Source organism: Mustelus asterias, chromosome 12 (assembly GCF_964213995.1).
Source record: "Mustelus asterias chromosome 12, sMusAst1.hap1.1, whole genome shotgun sequence".
Classification (NCBI taxonomy): Eukaryota; Metazoa; Chordata; class Chondrichthyes; order Carcharhiniformes; family Triakidae; genus Mustelus; species Mustelus asterias.
The window spans coordinates 8,579,869-8,601,674 of record NC_135812.1 but is presented as its reverse complement, the minus strand read 5'-3'; the positions used below and the strand labels follow the sequence as shown (position 1 = coordinate 8,601,674).

The 21,806-nt window shown below is 41.9% G+C and overlaps 1 protein-coding gene across 1 annotated transcript in view; it reads left to right on the top strand.

Annotated features, from left to right (window-relative positions):
• Window positions 1-21,806, top strand: part of rpa1 (replication protein A1) — a 64,874-nt gene that overhangs the window by 29,037 nt on the left and 14,031 nt on the right. Inside the window, exons 8-12 of the mRNA XM_078224673.1 lie at window positions 4,301-4,403; window positions 10,065-10,133; window positions 12,766-12,958; window positions 13,827-13,966; window positions 15,801-15,949. Of these exons, the coding sequence (XP_078080799.1) occupies window positions 4,301-4,403; window positions 10,065-10,133; window positions 12,766-12,958; window positions 13,827-13,966; window positions 15,801-15,949 (654 nt within the window). The remainder of the gene's footprint in view (window positions 1-4,300; window positions 4,404-10,064; window positions 10,134-12,765; window positions 12,959-13,826; window positions 13,967-15,800; window positions 15,950-21,806) is intronic.

The following is a 21,806-nucleotide window of genomic DNA, read 5'->3' as shown; positions in this document are numbered from 1 at the left end:
TATCTCCATCCTTAATGACGGCAGCGCAGGACATCAGCATGAAAAATGAGACTGAAGCATTTGCAACAATTTTCAACCAGAAGTGCCAAGTGGCTGATCTGTTAGCCCTTTCCAGAGGTCTCCAAGCATCACATGCCATTCTTCAGTAATTCAGTTCACCCCCATGTGATATCAAGAAACAGCTGAAGGCACAGGGCCCCTGACAATATTCCGGCCATAGTACTGAAGACTTGTGCTCCAAAACATCCTATGCGCCTAGCCAAGCTGTTCCAGTACAGCTTCAACATTGGCATCTACCCGACACTGGAAAATTTTCTGGGTGCGTCTTATGCACAGAATGCAGAAGAAATCCAACCTATCCAATTAGTGCTCCATCGGTCTACACTCTATCAGCAGCAAAGTGATGGAAGGGGCCACCAACAATGTGGTCTACCGGCACTTGTTTAACAACTTGTTCACTGATGCTCAGTTTGGGTTCCGCCAGGGCCCCTCAGCTCCTTGCCTCAATGCAGCCTTAGTTCAAGCATGGGCAAAAGAGCTGAACTCCAACAGTGAGGGGGGCATGATTTCCCTTGACATCAAGCAGCATTTGATAGTGTGTGAAATTAAGGAGATCTAGCAAAACTGGAATCAATGGGAATTGGAAAAACACTGCTATTTGGAGTCATACTTGGCACAAAGGAAGTTGGTTGCGGTTGTTGGAGGTCAGTTATCTCAGTTCCAGGACATCTCTGTAGGAGTCCCTCAGGTTAATGTCCTAGGCTCTTCAGCTACTTCATCAGTGACTTTCCTTCTATCACAAGGTCAAAATGGGCATGTTTTCTGAGCGCAGTGTTCAGCACCATCGTGATGATTCAGTCCATGTCCAAATTCAGTCTTGGACTGACAAGTGGTAAGTAATACTCATGCCATACAAGTGCCAGGTAGTGACCATCTCCAATAAGCAAGAATCTAACCATTGCCCCATGACATTCAGTGGCTTTGCCATCACTGAATCCTCCACTATCAACATCCTGGGGGTTACCATTGACACGAAATTGAACTGAACCAACCATATAAATATTCTGATTACAAGAGCCGGTCAGAGACTAGGAATCCTAAGTAAATCACCTCCTGACTCAGAGGTTTATAGCATGGAAACTGGCCCTTCGGCCCAACTTGTCCATGTTGCCCAGTTTTTACCACTAAGCTAGTCCAATTGCCCACATTTGGCCCATATCCCTCTATACCCATCTTACCCATGTAACTGTCTAAATGCTTTTTAAAAGACAAAATTGCACCTGCCTCTACTACTACTTCTGGCAGCTCATTCCAGATTCCACCCTCTAAGTGAAAAAATTGCCCTTTTGTATCTCTCACCTTAAACTGATTGTCTCTAGTTACAGACTCCCCTACCTTTGAGAAAAGATGTTGACCATCTACCGTATCTATGCCTCTCATTGTTTTATAAACTACTATAAGATCACCCCTAAGCCTCCTATGTTCCAGAGAAAGAGTCCCAGTCTAACCAGCCTCTCCTTTTAACTCAAGCCATCAGGTCCGGGTAGCATCCTAATAAATCTTTGCTGCACTCTAGTTTAATAATATCCTTTCTATAATAGGGTGACCAGAACTGTACACAGTATTCCAAGTGTGGTCTTGTCCAACTTGAATAAGATGTCCCAACTCCTGTATTCAATGTTCTGACCATGAAACAAAGCATGCCAAATGCCTTCTTCACCACCCTGTCCACCTGCGACTCCACTTTCAAGAAGCTATGAACCTGTACTCCTAGATCTTTTTGTTCTATAACTCTCCCCAGCGCTATACCATTAACTGAGTAGGTCCTGCCCTGATTCGATCTACCAAAATGCATCACCTCACGTTTATCTAAATTAAACTCCATTCGCCATTCATCGGCCCACTGGCCCAATTGATCAAGATCCCATTGCAATCCTAGATAACCACCTTCACTGTCCACTATGCACCAATCTTTGTGTCATCTGCAAGCTTACTAGCCATGCCCCATAAATTCTCATCCAAATCATTAATATAAATAACAAATAACAGTGGACCCAGCATTGATCCCTGAGGCACACCGCTGGTCACAAGTCTCCAGTTTGAAAAATAACCTTCTACAACCACTTTCTGTCATCAAGCCCACTTTGTATCCAATTGGCTACCTCGCCCTGGATCCCGAGAGATTTAACCTTACGCGGTACCTTGTCAAAGGCCTTGCTAAAGTCCATGTAGACAACGTTGACTGCACTGCCCTCATCTACCACCTTGGTTACCTCAAATGTAACGCACATGCACAGACATACATGTACAAGCAAATACAGACACAAGGAAATCTACACAAGGAGGCACACAATACAAACACCTACATATTTTTCTTTTATTCTTTCATGTTGCCCATCCCTAATTGCCCTTGAACTGAGTGGCTTGCTCGGCCATTTCAGAGGCCAGTTAAGAGTCAATCACTTTGCTGTGGGTCTGGAGTCATGTGTAGGCAAGACCAGGTAAACACGGCAGATTTCCTTCCCTTTAGAACCAAATGGGTGTTTATGACAATTGATGGTAGTTTCATGATCACCATCACTGAGACTAGCTTTATACAGCAGATTGGTTCTTGAATTCCAATGGCTGTCATGGTGGGATTTGAACCCACGTCCCTAGAGGATTGGCCTGGGTCTCAGGATTATTAATCCAGTGACAGTACCACAACGCCACCCCCCTCTCCAAAGCCTGTCCACCATCTACATGTATAAGTCAAGAATGTGATGGAATACTCTCCACTTGCCTGGATGAATGCAGTTCCAACAACACTGAAAAAGCTTGACGCCATCCAGGGCAAAGCAACCCACTTGATTGGCATCCCATCCCCAAACATTCACTCACACCACCGTCACACAATGGCAGTGACTCGGAAATATATTACCATTCCTTCACTTTTCTTTGTTGCTGGGTCAAAATCCCATAACTCTCTAACAATATCTGCACCACTTAAATCTACCCCCGAGTTCGAACCAAGTATCAGATTGTTGGGTTGATCATATTGTTACAGTCCTAGAATGTCAGTCTGAATTTTGTGCACAAATCTCTGGAGTGGCACTTGAACCTGGAATCTCTGAACCCAGATGCCACAGTGCTACTGATCCACAGCTGAGACACACCAAATAATTAGCTCCATCACCACCCAAATCTTGATTTTCAATGAATTGCTGCTTCATTATTTTATATATTTTGTGTTAACAGCTTCATTCCTCAGACTGTCTGCATTGTATCTTTACTTTAAAGGTTACTGCCATCCAAATGTAGTACTAACACCAAGAAGTTGAAACTTTATAGGGCCTTTCATGTAGTAAAACAGCCTTAATAATTAGATACTGAGCTATGGCAGGAGATCTTGGCATAGGCGACCTAATACTTGGTCTAAGAGGCAAACTTTAATTGGTTTCTTAAAGGAAGAGAGCGTGTTTTAAAGATAATTCACGTTTTGGGCTTACAGCTGAAGATATAACTGTCAATGGTGGGGCAAACAAAGTGTGGGATGAACAAGGTTGCTATGATGTTTGGCAGTTAGTTACAACCTTTATTAAGAAACATTCTTCAGAACAGTCACTTGGTTTAATAAATTGAAGAAATCCTTGGATAACACTCAGGTGGGAGAAGTGAAGTCAGTATATTATTTTTTGCTTTTTATTAACTCAGATGCACTAAAATGTGAAGTACTTGCAGTATTCTATGTGTAAGAATGTGTAAGAATGTTAATAGAGCTCTGTCAGGAATGTCACCACTGACTGAGTTTGACCTGGCCTTGGGGAATTTTCAGACGAGCAAATAAAATGGGTGTTTTTCCAAATGTGGATAGTCAGACCAAACAAAATTGAAGATGATCAGACCTCCGATTTATTTGTCTACTCAGGTTCCGCCCTGGGCTGGGGGAATTGGGGGAGAAACATTGGCTGAGCAAAGTACCCCCCCCTCCCTTTTTGCAATTGCTCAAGGCATCTTAAATGCACACAAGTATTCCAAGAGCGCTTGTTCATGGGTAACTTTGAAGAAAGTTTCCAAAATGCGCAAATCTGTTTTGTTTCCTGAGGACAAGTCCCGCTTCTCTTTCGCTGATCACATTAATCCTTTGCCGTGTTTCACAAGTAACAAAACATTTTAGAATATTCTACAAATTGATTTTTGCCTGTCATGCCAAGAGTATTAACAAGGTTGTTAGGTATAATCTCTGCTCAGAGTCTATTCTGTTGAATTGGCTTAAGTTGTGAAATAAAAAGGCTCTATTAAATCTCTCCTTTTTCCCCAGGTGGACAATCCGGGCTCGTGTTACCAATAAGAGTCAGATTAGAACATGGAGCAACTCCCGTGGAGAGGGAAAGCTATTTTCCATTGAGCTGCTGGATGAGAGTGTAGGAATCTCCTTTTTCTCTGCAATCACTTTTGTGCTTTGTTTGCTCACCACTAGGAGGTGGTCCCAGTAAACTGCTGCTTATTTAGCAAAGCGTGTGCTGGTCAGGAGGGGGCAGTCTTCAGTTGCTGCTTGGCTAGGCCTTAAGGGAGATCTTTCTACATGGTGACCAAACCAATCCATCTTTATTTGGGACTCTTTATTCTTGGAGCATTTTTAAGTCAACTTATTGATTGAGTTGATGGACTTATTTTTTAAACCTTTTTAAAATTGCGTATTGATTTGTTTTAATTTTTTTATTACCCATGTTTATTATTAAGGCTTTTTGAGGGGAAAAAAATCCAATATGCTATTTAAAATGATTTGTTGGTAATAGTTTTTCAAATACTTGTTTGTATGTTAGAGCACCATGCAGGCCAGAGATTTCACAACCCGGCACCAGACTGTCCCGTCATTTTTGAAGACCTGCCATAACCTGATGTTTCTGCGGTCTGCACAGCCAGTACTTATCCAACGTTAGGTTTCAGGCCATCCTGATTATTGCACTTAACGGAGGGATTTAGAGCATCTCCCTAATTGAGTTGACAAACCGCCTTCCAGATATCATTTTCATATTGCCATGCCAAAAATATCTGCAAAAAAAATCGAAGAATCTTGTTAGCTGATCAAGCGCTGCTGCCTACCTGTTAACGTTTTCTGAAAGCTCGAGTGCGCGAGCGGAATTTCTATTTCCCTGCTAATTTAGAATATAATTTTAGCAGCTGTGAAGATTGTCACAATTAAATAGTTACGCTATGCAAATTAAGCTTTTAACCCTTTTTCCAATATTGGAATGGTTTCCATTAATGTAATTTGTAATGACTCCTTAGCACCGTTTTCTAATGAGGGGGCTGGTGAATTGTTTCCAGCTGTTGGGTGTTCTGTTGAGTTGTGTGAGATGTGTGAGAATGTTTTATCTGACCATCAGTTCAGAGTGCACAGGCGGGTCAGAGGAATGTGATCCTTTGTAAGCTGCATGTGTGCGTCACATGAAAAAGCAACATGAAAAAAAATTCAGATGCAGCTTTAAACAAAAAAAAGTGTAACTATTAGAAAATTAAGTTTTTTAAATTCTATACTCCATTTTTTTGGTCTCTCCCCAAGATGCTAACTCACTGTGTAAGTGTTGTATATGAACACTTGCCCTTTTGGTACCTCAACCAATCACTTAAAGGAAGGAAAATTGATTGAGTACTCGAGGGGAACAAAGTTGTGAGGCTACCGGGATAGAGTGGGGCAGCAGGACTAATAGGATTGCTCAACAGAGAGCCGGCATAGAGTCGATGGGTCAAATGGCTGCCTGTGCCATAACAATGCCTCTCTGACTCTAGAGGTGACTATAAGGAGGCTTTTTTGATCATGGGAGACATCACAGCTGTACTCAGTGCTGATGTTGTCCTAGATATGAAAGAGTGAAAATGCCAGTTTATTCCCCCACCCTACCACCCCACCTCGGAGTTTTGAGATTATTTTTGCTTGCGTATGGTAAAACTGCAGAGATGAACTAACTCTACTGACTCAGAACAGAATCTGCCATGCATGGCTCATGCATTATCTGTGTAAACGCTCAGTCATCACTCGTGTCAGTCGTCATATAGAATTATAAGAGTAGTTCCATAAATAGGCCATTGAGCCTGTCGTGTCCATGCTAGCTCTTTGCAAGGAGAACGCATCTTGTCCCACTCCCCTGTCCTTTTCCTGCAGATTTTTCTCCTGGGATAATTATCCAGTTCTCTACCCATCTTCAACTCCTGACCTGACACAAAAAGCAGCTAATCGGGTTAGGCATTGGAATCCTGCATGAACTTCCTGATAGGAAGTTCCAGTTCCAGGTATCTAAATTTATCGGCTGTCTTTTTTAAAATCTTGATTGTGGTCCATCCATTAAATTTATTTTAAATTCAGGCTGACAGTGGTTAGCACTGCTGTCTCACAGCACCACGCACCTGGGTTTGATTCCAACCTTGTGTGACTGTGTGGAGTTTGCATGTTCTCCCCATGTCTGCGTGGGCTTCCTCCCAGGTGCTCCGGTTTCTGCCCACAGTCCAAAGCTGTGCAGGTTAGGTGGATTGGCCATGCTAAATTGCACCATTGATGTGTAGGTTAGCAGGATTAGCAGGGTAACTGTATGGGGTTACAGGGATAGGGTAGGGAGTGGGCCTTGCTAAGATGCTCTGATGGAGAATTGGTGCAGACTCTGTGCTGAATGGCCTCCTCTGCACTGTAGGGATTCGGTGAACCACAGGACAGTGGCGGGTTGGCTGCCGTCTTAAACTGCCAGTCTGCCAGGTCATCTTGTCTTTACTAACAGCTAACATAAGGAATAAGGTCCCACAGGAAAGTTCTGAGGATGGATTTATTGGTCTCTAATTTGGGTGTCCTTTAGTAGCTAAAGTTTGTGAAGCATTCTGGCAACACTTCAGTTCGTTTCTTTTTTTGGCCATGTTTTTAAAAATTAAATAAAACTCCATTACTGCATGTCAAGGTTAAGAGAAAATGGCCGTTGAACAAATTAATTAGTAAACGATAATATGCAGCTTATGAAGTTGGTGGTGAGACTCCAGTCAGTGCCCATTGCCATGGTAACATGCTGGCATGGCAAGATTATATAGCTGTGCCTTACCTGTTGAAAAGATCAGCAGGCTGCACTGACTTGTAGTCCTGGAGCACTGGGGCTCCTGGCTGGAGAGAGCACAGTTTCAACAGCACAGCAGCTGAAAGTGGGCTGGCAGTCAAGCTGTTACTCAGGCATGACTATCCTTTGATTTTTTTTTCCTCCATGTTTACCCAACCATAGGAAATGCTGGGGCTTCTGTATCTTACAGTAAAACATGAAAAGAATGATAATCCAACCCATATCCCACTCATGCTGGTGCTGAGTGCTCTAATTGTTAATGGCTGTGTGGCTCAGGTGTAGTTCTTCATGTCAGTATCCCATGTCTACACTGTGTACTGTGCAGTTATAACTATCATGAAAGACTGAGCATCTCTGTAAATGAGAAGGGTGACCAAAGGCAGGTCTTTTAATTCATAGAGTTGTTTGATAGGGTGGACATAGAGAAGATATCTATAGGTGGACAGATGAGGTGACTGAATCCGTGGCTATAAAGAATCATAGAATCCCTACAGTACAGAAAGAGGCCATTCGTCCCACTGAACCTGTAGCAGCAACAATCCTACCCATGCCCTATCCCCTTAACCTCTCATATATTTATCTTACTAATCCCCCTGATGCTAAAGGACAATTTAGCATGGCCAATCAAACTAACCCACACATCTTTGGACTGTGGGAGGACCAGAGCATCTGGAGGAAACCCATTCGGACACGGGGAGAATATGCAAACTCCACACACAGTCACCCGAGGCCGGAATTGAATCCAGGTCCCTGGCGCTGTGAGGCAGCAGTGGTAGCCACTGTGCCGCCCACAGAGATAAGACTCGCTGATAAAACCATTAGTGAATTCAGAAGAAACTCAACTCCATTATCCAGAGGATGGTGAGAATATGGGAAACTCACTACCACATGTAACAGCTAAGGTTAATAGTAGAGATGCATTTACAGTGAATCTAGAGAACCACACAAAGTGGGAAAGCAATAGAAGAATAAATGGGTAGAGCAGGATGAAGAGGATTGAAGGGGAAGTATGTGAAGCATTAATACCAGTACAGAATGGTTGGGCTGAATGGCTGTAGACTGGATGTAATAGCCCAAGTAAGAATGTCACTCAGAGCAGGAGTTTGATTTGTCACTTCCAGTTTAGAGTCCCAGTATCGCAACTTTAAAGCATTAGATTGCTTTCAGTGCATTCACAACATATTTTGACAACATTTTTAATGAGTAATATTGAACAAAAAAAACCCACCTACCGGCAGAGTAGGCACTTAGTTAATACTGCAGATCACGATCTCCATTAAGTAGCTGACCTTAGAACTTAAAAGAATTGTATGGAATATATTTTGTACCTGGCTCTCTAGAGGTATAATCTCTCAAATAATTTTGTCTTTATTAAACTAAGGGGTTTACATAAATTATGTATGGTCTTGCTGGGTCACCTAATCACAAAATATAACACTGCAATGAATTATCCAGCGTAGTCTGTCATTTCCTGTTGTGATTTGAATATTGGCACATACAAGGTAAGAGGATCTAGAGTATAGCCGTAGTATTTCTATTTGGAAGACAGCTCTGAGGGGAATAATCCTTATTACAGTGTTAGATTTTGGAATTTAGACTGCAGCGTTTTGATTAATATAAGATAAAACGGTTGTCATGATTACTGTTCATTGAGTTCACAGCGCACAAACCAACCATTTGGTCTATGCCACTGTTTATATTCCGAAGACTCAGTCTAATCATCTCTTTCCACTACTCGCACATTCCACTTTTCCCTTCTCCAGTGTGTCTATCAAACCTTCCCTCATGCCTCAAATTTATCTGTTTCATCCACTCCGTGTGGTAGCAATGTCTATAGTTTGACCAGAGGGTAAAGCAATTCCCCCAAAGTAATTTGCTTTAACCTGCCTTTTTCAGTTACATTGCTACATTTCTTTTTACTCTGGCCTTACCATTTCTCTGACTGACATCAGTTTGATCCATCTATAATTGCAGTGCTCTTTATTCTACATCCATATGTTATTCATCATCACATGACTGCTGATTTTTGCAGCTGCAAATGCATTAATTTCTCATTGTGCCTGCAGCAAATTTGTATCTGTTGCCATTGGCACCATCAGATCCCAACACTTTTCCTCTTGTTACTTGTGTGTAATATTCTTGCCATACCTTGGTGCTGTTTTAAAGGTATGATCTTTCTTTTGGCCTTTTTGATATTCCTACGTGCGAAAGAGATGTTGATTTGGATCTGAACAATCCAGTGATCTGTTTTCTACAATAAATGGCCGCCTTTTCTCCCATCTTAAATAAATGCTTTGAACATGAAATTCCACTTAGCTTAAATCTGAAATGTGCTTTTACTCTACTTAGCAGGATCAGTAAGTACCAAATTATGGATCTTGTGGTTCAAAATTGGTGAATGTCAATTTTTCAATTTTTTGGAAAATCATTTGTATTTCTTACTGATTATTTTTTCCACAGATACTCTGCGCACAAGTGTCTTTTTTCTGTTCTTGTTAATTTCTTCAGATAATCAGGAGATGTTTGGTTGAAAGAACAGTAATATCTGAAATAGATTCCACTGTACTGCTTGTTAAAATACAATGAACTTTCATTTAAAAAGTTAATGGAAGCAATTTGTCTCAAAGCTGACTATTTAATGGAATAGTTTGGCAGCATTGATTTTTCAATGAATTATCCTAAGCATAAAAAGCATAAGTTAGACTGTCCCACTGACACACAATTGGAACGTAGTTTCTCACCTGCGATTTCTCTGCACAGTAATTTCTTGATCTCAGCTGAGACCCTCTGGGATAGTTCCTGATAGAGAAACTGTATTCTTAACATAGATTGGGAGGAACATTGGGGCAAGAATGAAATGGAGTACCGCTTAGCCTGCTGGAGGCTATTGATAACTGCAGTAAATGTTAATTCATTTTGATCTTAATGCAGAAATCCTCCTTCACTAGATGTAGAATTCCTATTGATTTGAATTGCTTTGTTTTGCAGGGTGAAATTAGAGCCACAGTTTTCACGGACCAGGTGGATAAGTACTTCCCACTTATTGAACTAAATAAGGTAAAGAGACCCATGTTATTCTGCTGAAATTCATTGAAATGTGAAAGGATTGCTGACTCGTCACTAAGCTGTATTCCTAAAATATCAGTATAAACTCAGAGGTATTACATAATGTATGATTTAGTGTCGAGAAACTGCGGATTGAAGAATCGGCGGTATGGTATATAGTATATAATCATTTAACAACATGGTGATTAATCCCCTTGATTAATAAGGGGATCAGGCGTTATGGGGAAAAGGCAGGAGAATGGGGATGAGAAAAATATCAGCCATGATTGAATGGCGGAGCAGACTCGATGGGTCGAATGGCCTAATTCTGCTCCTATGTCTTATGGTTGAAGTTAAGATTGTGGGTGAAGTTTTGAAGATGTACCTCTGTCTGCATTGGAGCTTATTCAAATTAAGGTAAAAATCTAAATTACAAAAGATCTTGCATCCATGTACTTTTCGGTCAACATTTTCATTGCAACTCAAGTCCACATTTGTAATAAAAACAGCCTTTCAATGCTGTAATTGCAACCACTCGCCAGTGGGGGTGCTGCATCTCCAACAGTGGCAAGAGGATTTAATTAGAGTTTTTTCAATGGCAGCTTTCATTATAACTGTGAACCTTCAAATTTACAGTGGAAATATAAAGGCAGAATATGTGACTTCGAAATGATGAATGAATTGCATATCCTGGCGCAGTTGCCTTCTAACCTGGTTTTACTTGTTTTTTTATTCCTTGTATGTGATTTCATATGCGATTGACTAAAATACTTATTTCTTGGAATAATGTGTTGATATTTATAAAAGAAAGTGGGGCATTTTTCACAGGCAGTGAAGTTAATGCAGATCCAAGAGTTTTTCAGAATTTTGAAAGGTTTTGAGAGGACAAATAGTGATAGATTGGTTTCACTAGCCATTGCATTGGTAACAAATGAGACTACTCAAAGGGTTATTAGCATCAGATGCATGAAGGAGGTAGTTCATAGAAACCCTACAGTGCAGAAGGAGGCCATTCGGCCCATTGGGTCTGCACCAACCACAATCCCACCCAGGCCTTATCCCCATAACTCCACACATTTATCCTGCTAATCCCTCTAACCTCCACATCCCGGGACACTAAGGGACAATTTAGCATGGCCAATCAACCTAACCCACACACCTTTGGAGTGTGGGAGGAAACCGAAGCACCCGGAGGAAACCCATGCAGACACTGGGAGAACCTACAGACAGTGACCCAAACTGGGAATCAAACCCGGGTCCCTGGTAGTTGCTGTTGGAGTAAAGACTTATCATTTAAAATCTCATTAAGCGTATGAAAAGGGAGAATATAAGAAGCTACTTTTCTTTTTTTAAATTCATTCATGGGAGGTGAATGTTGCTGGGATGGGATTTTGAGTCATGCTTCCTGATCATTAATCTAGGTCTCCTGGTTACTAGTCCAGTAATAGCCACGATACTGCTGTATCCTTTAAATATTATTAGGGTAGATATTTTCATTTGGTACTGGCAGAATGAGCCAATAACACCTGAACATGTAAGTTCGATCCCTGTCTTAAGTATTAATGTTAAAATTAATTGCTATTTCTATTGTAAAGTAGAAGACAAAATTGAAAGAAGTTGTCTATTAACTTATACCACTTTTATTGAAAGCCATAGATTACTAAGGAAATGCCTCAGATCTCAAGTCTGCCCAGAGTCCATTTATTTTCTGGTTAAATATAGTTTGACAGTGAAAAATACTGAATGAGATGGCAGTCAGCATGATACAGCATTATGCTGTGGAGAGGTCACTGCTTGGCGTTTTGTTTTTCTTCCTTATCACTGCAGCTTTGGATGAGGATCAGGATTTGACACATTTAAGAGGTTTGATTGTAGGAGCGGGAGTAAGCCATTCGGCTCTTTCAGTCTTTTTTTATTTGTTCATGGGGGTCTGGGCATCACTGGCTGGACCAGCATTTATTGCCCATCCCTAATTGAGTGGCTTGCTAGGCCATTTCAGAGGGGCAGTTAAGAGTCAACCACATTGCTGTGGGTCTGGAGCCACATGTAGGCCAGACCCCAGGTAAGGAGGGCAGATTTCCATCCCTCAATGACGTTACTGAACCAGATGGGTTTTTACAACAATCGACAATGGTTTCATGGTCACTATTAGACTTTTAATTCCAGATTTTTATTGAATTCAAATTTCAACATTTGCTGTGGTGGGATTGGAACGTGGGATCCTAGTGCATTACTCTGGTCTCTGGATTGCTAGTCCATTGACAATACACTGTGCCATTGCCTCCCCATATTTAATAGATTAGGAAGGGTGCCTTCATTGAGCTTTTCTGTTTTGTCTCTGGGAATGCTTGTCTTAGCCAGAGGCATGTGGGGATTGGGAGGAAGTGCAAAGGCTCTTCCAGAGAAAATTGCAAGAAGTGAAGCCTGTACTAAATGATGTGAATAGTTCTGGTCAGCGTGTGCATATGGCAACATTATTATTAAGCTGCTTTATTTATGACCCACATGTGGAGGTTTGTATGGACTCTAAATTTAAGATTTAATTTGGGGGGGCGGGGGGGGGGGGGGGGGGAGAAGATATAAATCTTCGCCAGTGATATAAAAAGCAATCAAGTAAAATGCTGCTTCTGCTTTGTCATTCTAGGTGTATTATGTGTCAAAGGGAACCTTGAAGACAGCCAATAAACAGTATACATCTGTGAAGAATGATTATGAAATGACTTTTAATAATGACACCACCGTGGTCCCTTGTGATGATGTGGATGATTTGCCTACAGTCCAGTTTGAATTTGTACCAATAGATCAACTAGAAAACAAGAACAAAGACACAATGCTTGGTGAGAGACTTTCAGGGGGAAATTTAATGCAGAGCTGAAATTTGCAATATACAGTACTGTTTTTGGTCACTGGATGGTGCTGTCAGGAAACAAGTTAAAAGGGAATGCGTTGGCTGCCTCACCCTGTTCTTTACTAGCGCAACTTCTGTTCACTGCGAAGTAGATTAAAGTGGGATATGGTAATTTGGTTGCTTTTGCCTGTGTGACAAAATAAAGAACCCCCTCCAAAACGTGTTTTAAAGAACATAAGGGGTCTGATCTGCCATTTATTAAGATTGTGGCTGATCCTCGACGCAAGCTTCACTTTCCCGCCAGGTCCCCATATCCATATATCCCCTTAGAGTCCAAAATGTATTGACTTCAGACTTGAACGTGTTTAACAACTGAGCATTTATTCTTAGAGCACTGTAACTTAAAATTGTACTTAAAGTAGGGCGGCACGGTTAGCATTGCTGCTTCACAGCGCTAGGGACCCGGGTTCGATTCCCAGCTTGGGTCACTGTCTGTGTGGAGTTTGCACGTTCTCCCCGTGTCTGCGTGAGTTTCCTCCGGATGCTCCGGTTTCCTCCCACATTCTGGAGGACGTGCTGGTTAGGTGCATTGACCCGAACAGGCGCCGGACTGTCAACTAGGGGAATTTCACAGTAACTTCTTTGCAGTGTTAATGCAAGCCTCACTTGTGACAAATAAACTTTCTTTTTAAACTTTGGGACAAGTAGCTTTAAACCTAAATTGTTCCCGGGCCACTAAACCTGTCCTTGTACTAAACTTTCCAAAGACTTGTGGCTATTTGTGCTCTTCTTCTATCCTAATAAGTATATCCTTTTAGAATTTGTATTGGTCACCTTCTTTAAATGTCTCTTTCCAGATGTTATTGGAGTCTGCAAGTCATTCGACGATGTCACTAAAATAACAGTGAGGTCAAACAATCGAGAAGTATCCAAGAGAAATGTTAATCTGCTGGATATGAGTGGAAAAATTGTCAGTACAACACTGTGGGGTGAAGATGTAAGCATCTTTTTTATTTTTAATCCGAAATTTTTTAGATTGAATAAATCAAAGTTTAGCAATACTCAAATTTATATGCATTTTCTTGCAGCAGAGTTTATGCCTAGTTATATTGGTTGTAGACTGAATTCTGTGAACTATGGATAATTCTGTGCTGCTGCCTTCAGGAGGGAAGCACTGGGTGCCAGCCTTCTGATCATGGCTTGCACCAATACTACACACAAGTTGGAGATGCAGTTGTGCAATATTGGTGCAAGATGCAGCTAAAACCAGCAGCCTCTTCCTTGGGTCTTTACATCAGACAAAGTCGTCCAACTATTAACTGTCCTTTTTATGTGTGCCTAAGAGTATGTGCATCCTGTCCTGAATCAGTTTAGGTCCAGTAGCCCCAAATCATCCAATAATGTATCCAAATCAGTTCAGCTTTAATTTTGTGTATTGCACCTCATCTTATAAGCTTTGTGGTGTAGAATTCCGTGCAATTGAAACATGAATATTAAACCAGTTTACAGTATCAGGACAAATGCATTCATTTCTTGGGTAGTAATGGTGGGCTTTCGAATTGAGCATGCAAAGTCAACATTTTCTGGTAGCAATTTGAGGCACCACGGATTGTGAAAGCCTTGCAACAGCGCTTGACTACGTAAGGAGGTTGGACAGGCAAAAGGTAAGGTAAAGTCGCCATAGTCCCAGATGACTATTGGCTGCTCTTCCCTTTGAGGGGGAGAGCTGACTGGTGGTGATTTTACCTGAGGATCACCACACCTCAGGCATGGGTTGAGAAGATGGGCTTTCCTGAATAACCTCAGCCAGTACGGGAATTGAACCCGTGTTTTTGGCGTCGTTCTGCGTCCAGCCAACTGAGCTTCCGTGGATATTGTTACTGGGACTAGATATTTTAACAAATTGAATTTAAATTTCACCAGTTGCTGTGGTGGGATTTGAGCTTGTGTTCCCAGAACATTAGCCTGGGCCTCTAAATTTCTCGTCCAGTGACATTACCAACCTGTCACAGTCTTCCCCCTTGGTATGGAGATGCTCAAGTCATTACAGATGGTGATGCAAATTAATACGGCAGTAATGCAACCAAAATCTCTTGGCTTTGTTACTGGAACAGTAGAATATAAAGGCAACCAAGTAATTGTCGACTTGTTAGTCTGCAGTATGCAGGTTACGACATCCTCCTATGACATTGATATAAAAGTAATAGTACAATGTAGATTCCCTCGCATCTTGCCATGGATGTGGGATTGCAATTGCAAGGATTGAGACCCTCAAAGGTTATGTTGGTGTATACGGTGATGAACTGTTTGCACTGATGAGTGAGATTGTAACAAGGGCACTAATTTTAAAATACTCAAGTGAAAAGTAGAAAATAAATTATTGGTGGTTTGAATCTGGAATTTTCTGTCTCTCGCCAATGAAACAGTGTACGTAGATTTACTTTTAAGTGTGTTAGATAATTGCCTAAAAAGTGGAGTATTAAAAGGTCTTCAATCGCGTGAAGTGAGGCTCTGAAGAGCGACAAGATGCCTGTTTCTGTGCTCTTGTATTGAATATTATTTGCAGACTGGTTGTATCTGATTCCTAAAGTGGCAAGTTTGTGATTTCTGGATTGCACTTTTGGGGGAGGTACATTTATAGTAGCAAGGTGCTTGCACTGCAGGGAGGAGAAATTATCATAGGAGCTACCTTAGGCCATTTTATCACCGCTAGTGCCTGTGTCAAGGCCAGCAGTGACAGAGACCCTAGAACAGGTGCCAGAGAATGCTGAAACAATTGCTTTAAATGATCTTTAGCCACCATTGATTCTTTCTTGTTTTTCTGTTTCTAGGCTGAGAAGTTTGATGGATCACAGCAGCCAGTGGTGGCTATTAAAGGAGTCCGGCTTTCAGATTTTGGTGGCCGATCCCTATCTGTTCTGTCATCCAGCACCATATTGATTAACCCCGATATTCCAGAGGCTTTTAAACTGAGAGCATGGTGCGTTAAGATTGTGATTTGTTTTGTCCCCACTTCCTGAAACTTACAGATGTACAGTGTTTAAATCTTGAATGTGGTGCCCAGACAGCAATATATGCAACTGCTAACAGCACCAGGGACCCAAGTTCAATTCCTGGCTTGGGTCACTGTCTGTGGAGTTTGCACGTTCTCCCCTGCATGGGTTTCCTCCCACAGTCCGAAAGACATGCTGGTTAGGTGCATTGGCCATGCTAAATTCTCCCTCAGTGTACCCGAACAAGCGCCGGAGTGTGGCGACTGGGGGATTTTCACAGTAATTTCATTGCAGTGTTAATGTAAGCCGACCTGTGACAAAATAAAATAAACTTTAAATTATGTCTGCACATCTTTCAAAAATCTTTCTTGTAGTTTTATAGGATTCCTATCTTTGCACCAGGGCTTCAGTTCTAATATAAATTAAATCTGAATCTGGAATATGACTCCGTTTGAGGTGTAAGCACCTGATTTCTGCAAATTTAGTGCTGATGTAATGATGAAACTGTTTCACACAGATGCTATAATGAACATGTGATTGCCAGTATTTACCAGTGCTCTTATGAGGCACTGAATGTACATAACTCATTTACCCCTTAGAAAGTTAAAGAATAAATTGTGTGTCCCTAACTTATTGCTGTTGGATATTAGAAATGTAAGCAGATCACATGCATATTTTTCTACGCACTGCACAAATTCATACCACTGTATGGCAGCTGTTGAAAACCATTCATACATTTAAAAAGTTAAGTTTAGTTATTAGTGTGTCAAGTAGGCTTACATTAACACTGCAATGAAGTTACTGTGAAAATCCCCTAGTCACCACACTTTGGTGCCTGTTCGGGTGCACTGAGGGCGAATTTAGCATGGCCAATGCACCTAACTGTAGCTCCTGAATTGCCATATTGCTATTAGTGACTTCTATGTTTGAAGATAAAGCAGCATTGCAGTCATTATGAAGATTTTGAATGTCTTTAATGCAGTATAAAATTAATTGCCAAGGTATGTGTACCTGCCCTACTGGCCTCAGACCTCCATCCTCAGGAGTTCACAAGGTAAACACAGGTTGTTTCCCTGGGTAAGGAATGTAGAACTCTGGATCATAATTTTAGGATAAGGGGCCAATCATTTAGGATTAAGATGAGAAATTTCTTGACTCTGGTGAGAATCAACGGTTGTGAATTTTTGGAATTCTAACGCTTATGAGGCACTGAAGTGGGCTGTGGATGTGTATTCATCATTGAATATATTTAAGGCTGAGGTAGACATTTGCTTTGATTTGATTTATTATCACATGTATTAGCATACAGTGAAAAGTATTCCTTGCGCGCTGTACAGACAAAGTTTACTGTTCATAGAGAAGGAAATGAGAGAATGCAGACTGTAGTGTTACAGTTATAGCAAGGGTGCAGAGAAAGGTCAACTTAATGCAAGGTAGGTCCATTCAAAAGTCTGATGGCAGCAGGGAAGAAGCTGTTCTTGAATCGGTTGGTACGTGACCTCAGACTTTTGTATCTTTTTCCCGACAGAAGAAGGTGGAAGAGAGAATGTCTGGTATGCGTGGGGTCCTTGATTATGCTGGCTGCTTTGCTGAGGCAGCAGGAAATGTAGACAGAGTCAATGGATGGGAGGCTGGTGTGCGTGATGGATTGGGCTACATTCATGACCTTTTGTAGTTTCTTGCGGCCTTGGGCAGAGCAGGAGCCATACCAAGCTGTGAAACAACCGGAAAGAATGCTTTCTATGGTGCATGTGTAAAAGTTGGTGAGAGTCATAGCTGACATGCCAAATTTCCTTAGTCTCCTGAGAAAGTAGAGGCGTTGGTGGGCTTTCTTAACTATAATGTTGGCAGGGCGGGGACCAGGACAGGTTATTGGTGATCTGGAAACCTGAAAACTTGAAGCTCTCGACCTTTTCTACTTTGTCCCCATTGATGTAGACAGGGGCATGTTCTCCTCTACACTTCCTGAAGTCGATGACAATCTCCTTCGTTTTGTTGACATGAGGGAGAGATTAACATCGCCGCACCAGTTCACCAAATTCTCTATCACATTCCCATAATCTGTCTCATCATTGTTTGAGATCCGACCCACTACGGTGGTGTCGTCACTCTTGAAAACTTGAAAATTGAGTTGGAGGGGAATTTGGCCAGACAGTCATAGGTGTACAAGGAGTATAGGAGGGGGCTGAGAACACAGCCTTGTGGTGCACTGGTGTTGAGGATGATCTTGGAGGTGTTGTTGCTTATCCTTACTGATTGTGGTCTATAGCTTAGGAAATTCAGAATCCAGTCGCAGAGGGAGGACCATAAGACCATAAGACCATAAGACATAGGAGCGGAAGTAAGGCCATTCGGCCCATCGAGTCCACTCCACCATTCAATCATGGTTGATTTCAACTCCATTTACCCGCTCTCTCCCCATAGCCCTTAATTCCTCGAGAAATCAAGAATTTATCAATTTCTGTCTTGAAGACGCTCAACGTCTCGGCCTCCACAGCCCTCTGTGGCAATGAATTCCACAGACCCACCACTCTCTGGCTGAAGAAATTTCTCCTCATCTCTGTTCTAAAGTGACTCCCTTTTATTCTAAGGCTGTGCCCCCGCGTCCTAGTCTCCCCTGTTAATGGAAACAACTTCCCTACGTCCATCCTATCTAAGCCGTTCATTATCTTGTAAGTTTCTATCAGATCTCCCCTCAACCTCCTAAACTCCAATGAATATAATCCCACGATCCTCAGACGTTCATCGTATGTCAGGCCTACCATTCCTGGGATCATCCGTGTGAATCTCCGCTGGACCCGCTCCAGTGCCAGTATGTCCTTCCTGAGGTGTGGGGCCCAAAATTGCTCACAGTACTCCAAATGGGGCCTAACCAGTGCTTTATAAAGCCTCAGAAGTACATCCCTGCTTTTGTATTCCAAGCCTCTTGAGATAAATGAGGCCCAGGCCACGGAGTTTGGAGATGGTGGAATAATGGTGTTGAAGGCTGAGCTGTAGTCAATAAATAGGAGTCTGTAAGTGTCTTTGTTATCTAGGTGTTCCAGGGTTGAGTGCAGGATCAGGGAGATGGCGTCTGCTGTGGACCTGTTGTGACGATAGGCAAACTGTAGTGGATCCAAGCAGTCCGGGAAGCTGGAATTGATTCGTGCCATGACTAGCCTTTCAAAGCACTTCATAATGATAGATGTCTGAGCCAACGGAAAGGCACACTGCTTGGCTTTTCTTTGGTACTGGATAATGGTCGTCTTCTTGAAGCAGATAGGGACCTCAGTTTAGTTTCAGGAATTGAAGGATATGTGGAGCAGGCAGGAAAGTGGAGTTGAGATCAAAGATCCACTATGATTGTGTTGAATGGTGGGACAGGCTCGGCGAGCTGTGTGGTCTACTGCTTCTATTTCTTGTGTTCTTATGAGCTTGTTTTGACCAACAGGGGCCAGAGATGTACCTAGGTTCATATTTCTGAAATTGATCTCTTCCCACTCCAGGGTGGATGGTACTGGAAAGAATTTCAAATAAGTGATGCACTGTATACAAGTCTACTTTGCAGCAACTTGGGAAATTGTGGCTTTAAGCAATGAGTGAGGAGAAATTGATTTGATCCTCTGAAGTTGTGTTTTGGATTAGATGTATGTTAATCTAGAGCAGACCCATTTGTCTTGCCAGTAAGTCTAAGAAAATGCCTCCAACTGACAGTCGGTGTCAACAGCAAAAATCTTTCTTGTAGTTTTATAGGATTCCTATCAATAATTCAGCTTGAAGACATGCAGTCCAAGCCTATTTTATTCCATTGCTCGCATGCAATGGTGGGGGTTGGAAAATTGTTGCTTTCAGTTTGTGTAATGGATGCATTATATTGACAGATGTGATATGGAACCAATCACTGCACGCAAGAGCTTTGGTGAAACTGTGCTATTGTATTTGAGAAATTGCACTTAAAGGAGCACTAATGCATTTGAGCCATTTAGATGACTCTAATGTGAACCTGTGTTTGTTTCAGAATACAACTTGTGATAGTGGAAGTGTGGATCAGTATATCCACACTGTCAGAACCGAGCAGCCTTTCCCTCTAAACTTTTATTTGGCTTTATTTTGGAATTAAGCAAACTAGCAGAAAAGGCTGTTTAGGATATATATCAAATATTGTAGTTCTGAATGCCTTGTACTTAAATTTTATGTTTTTTCTGTTGTTTACTAGAAAAGGGCGGAATTAGGTTTTCCAGTTTGTATTCATTGACTTGCTGCTTGGAACACGTGCAGATCAGGCACAACAAAATCAAGGTCCAGGGCATAACTCCCCAGTAGTGTGTTAAAAGTGCCTGAGACACCGCCTTGAACAATCATTGATAGCTGTACCTTTCGTCAGCCACCTTAATGCACTGTGTGAGATTGGTGGTGCTGAGTCGGGGGGCAGTTTGATGATGTGAATTTCCAGGAATTGAGTTGAGCTCCCTACACTCATTTTCCTGCACCTGGTTTACCTTTGTCCTGTTTTCCCCAGGGATAAAATACTTCTGTGTTTTAACTGCTTAGCCTTCAGGTTTGTGTTGAATTAGAGCATCTAGTTCAGCGAGGGCTTGCTGGACAATGCATTGGAATGTTCAAGATTGTGGGATTTTGTTGTGTGGAATAGATATGGAATTTATGCTGGTGGTTTATGTCTTACAAATCATCTCCACTCTACCCCCCCTCAATAAAACCTTTATTGAATCAAGAGTGGAATTAATTCTCATTTTATATGCTATTTATTTGCAGCAGGTGTTCTGCTTTTCAGTTTTAAGTCAGTTTTTCTTGGTTGCACCATAACAAGAAATTCTTGGCTTCCATCCCCAGTTTTCCGATTCATACCAGAGGGATATAGAACAATGCAGTTGGTGTGAATATACCTGGTTTAGGGAGGGGAAAATGCCTACGACTTGTGTTGTGATCAATACTTGATGCACCGGTTGTTGGAAGGTGGGGACTGAATTGGGCCTCACAGCAATGCCCCTGAAGTTGGAATAGGGAACTTGAAGGAAGTGGAGAAGGTTGTCAAGAAAAGCAAGGGTATTTTTTTTTCTCTCACCCCACCCCATGGACACCACAAACCCTCACTAAACGTGAATGTTCTCATTCAACGTATTTCACCCGAAGACCATGCAGCCAAAACACACATCTTTTAACTTGGTGTGGCGGGGGGGGGGTACCAAATCAGGCCAGGTGGACCAAAATGAGTCGAGGTGGCTTCACATGATCTGCTCATGTCAATCACTTCTGATTCATCAGCCCCACTAGTAAATTGCCTGAAATGACTGCCTTTTTTCGTAAAGGAGTATAGAACTACGCCCACAGTGCAACAGCTGTTTTAAGAACATAAGAAATAGGAGTTCATCGAATCTGCCCTGCCATTCAGTACAATCGTGATTGATCTTGGGCTTCAACTTCATATTCTCACCAGCACCCGTGTCCTTTCATTCCCTGAGACACTCAAAATCTGTCTGTCCCAGCCAAAAAATAATCCAACAATGAAGCATCCACAATCCTCTGGGATAACAATTTACTTTGAGTGAAAAGAAAATTCTCCTCATTTCAGTTCTAAATGATTGACCCCTTACCCTGAGACTGTGCCCCCTCCCCCACCTTGCATTGCATCCACACTTTTTAAGCCCCTTCAGAATTTTGCAGGTTTCAATCATATCGCCTCTCATTCTTCGAAAGTCCAGAAAATATAAGCTCAATTTCCTCAGCCTCTCGTTATAGGACAGTTCCTCATCCAATGACCAATTAGGTGAACTTCACTGTACCACCTCCAATGCACGTATATCTCTACTTAAATGGGAAGACTAAAACCACATAAAGTACTCCAAA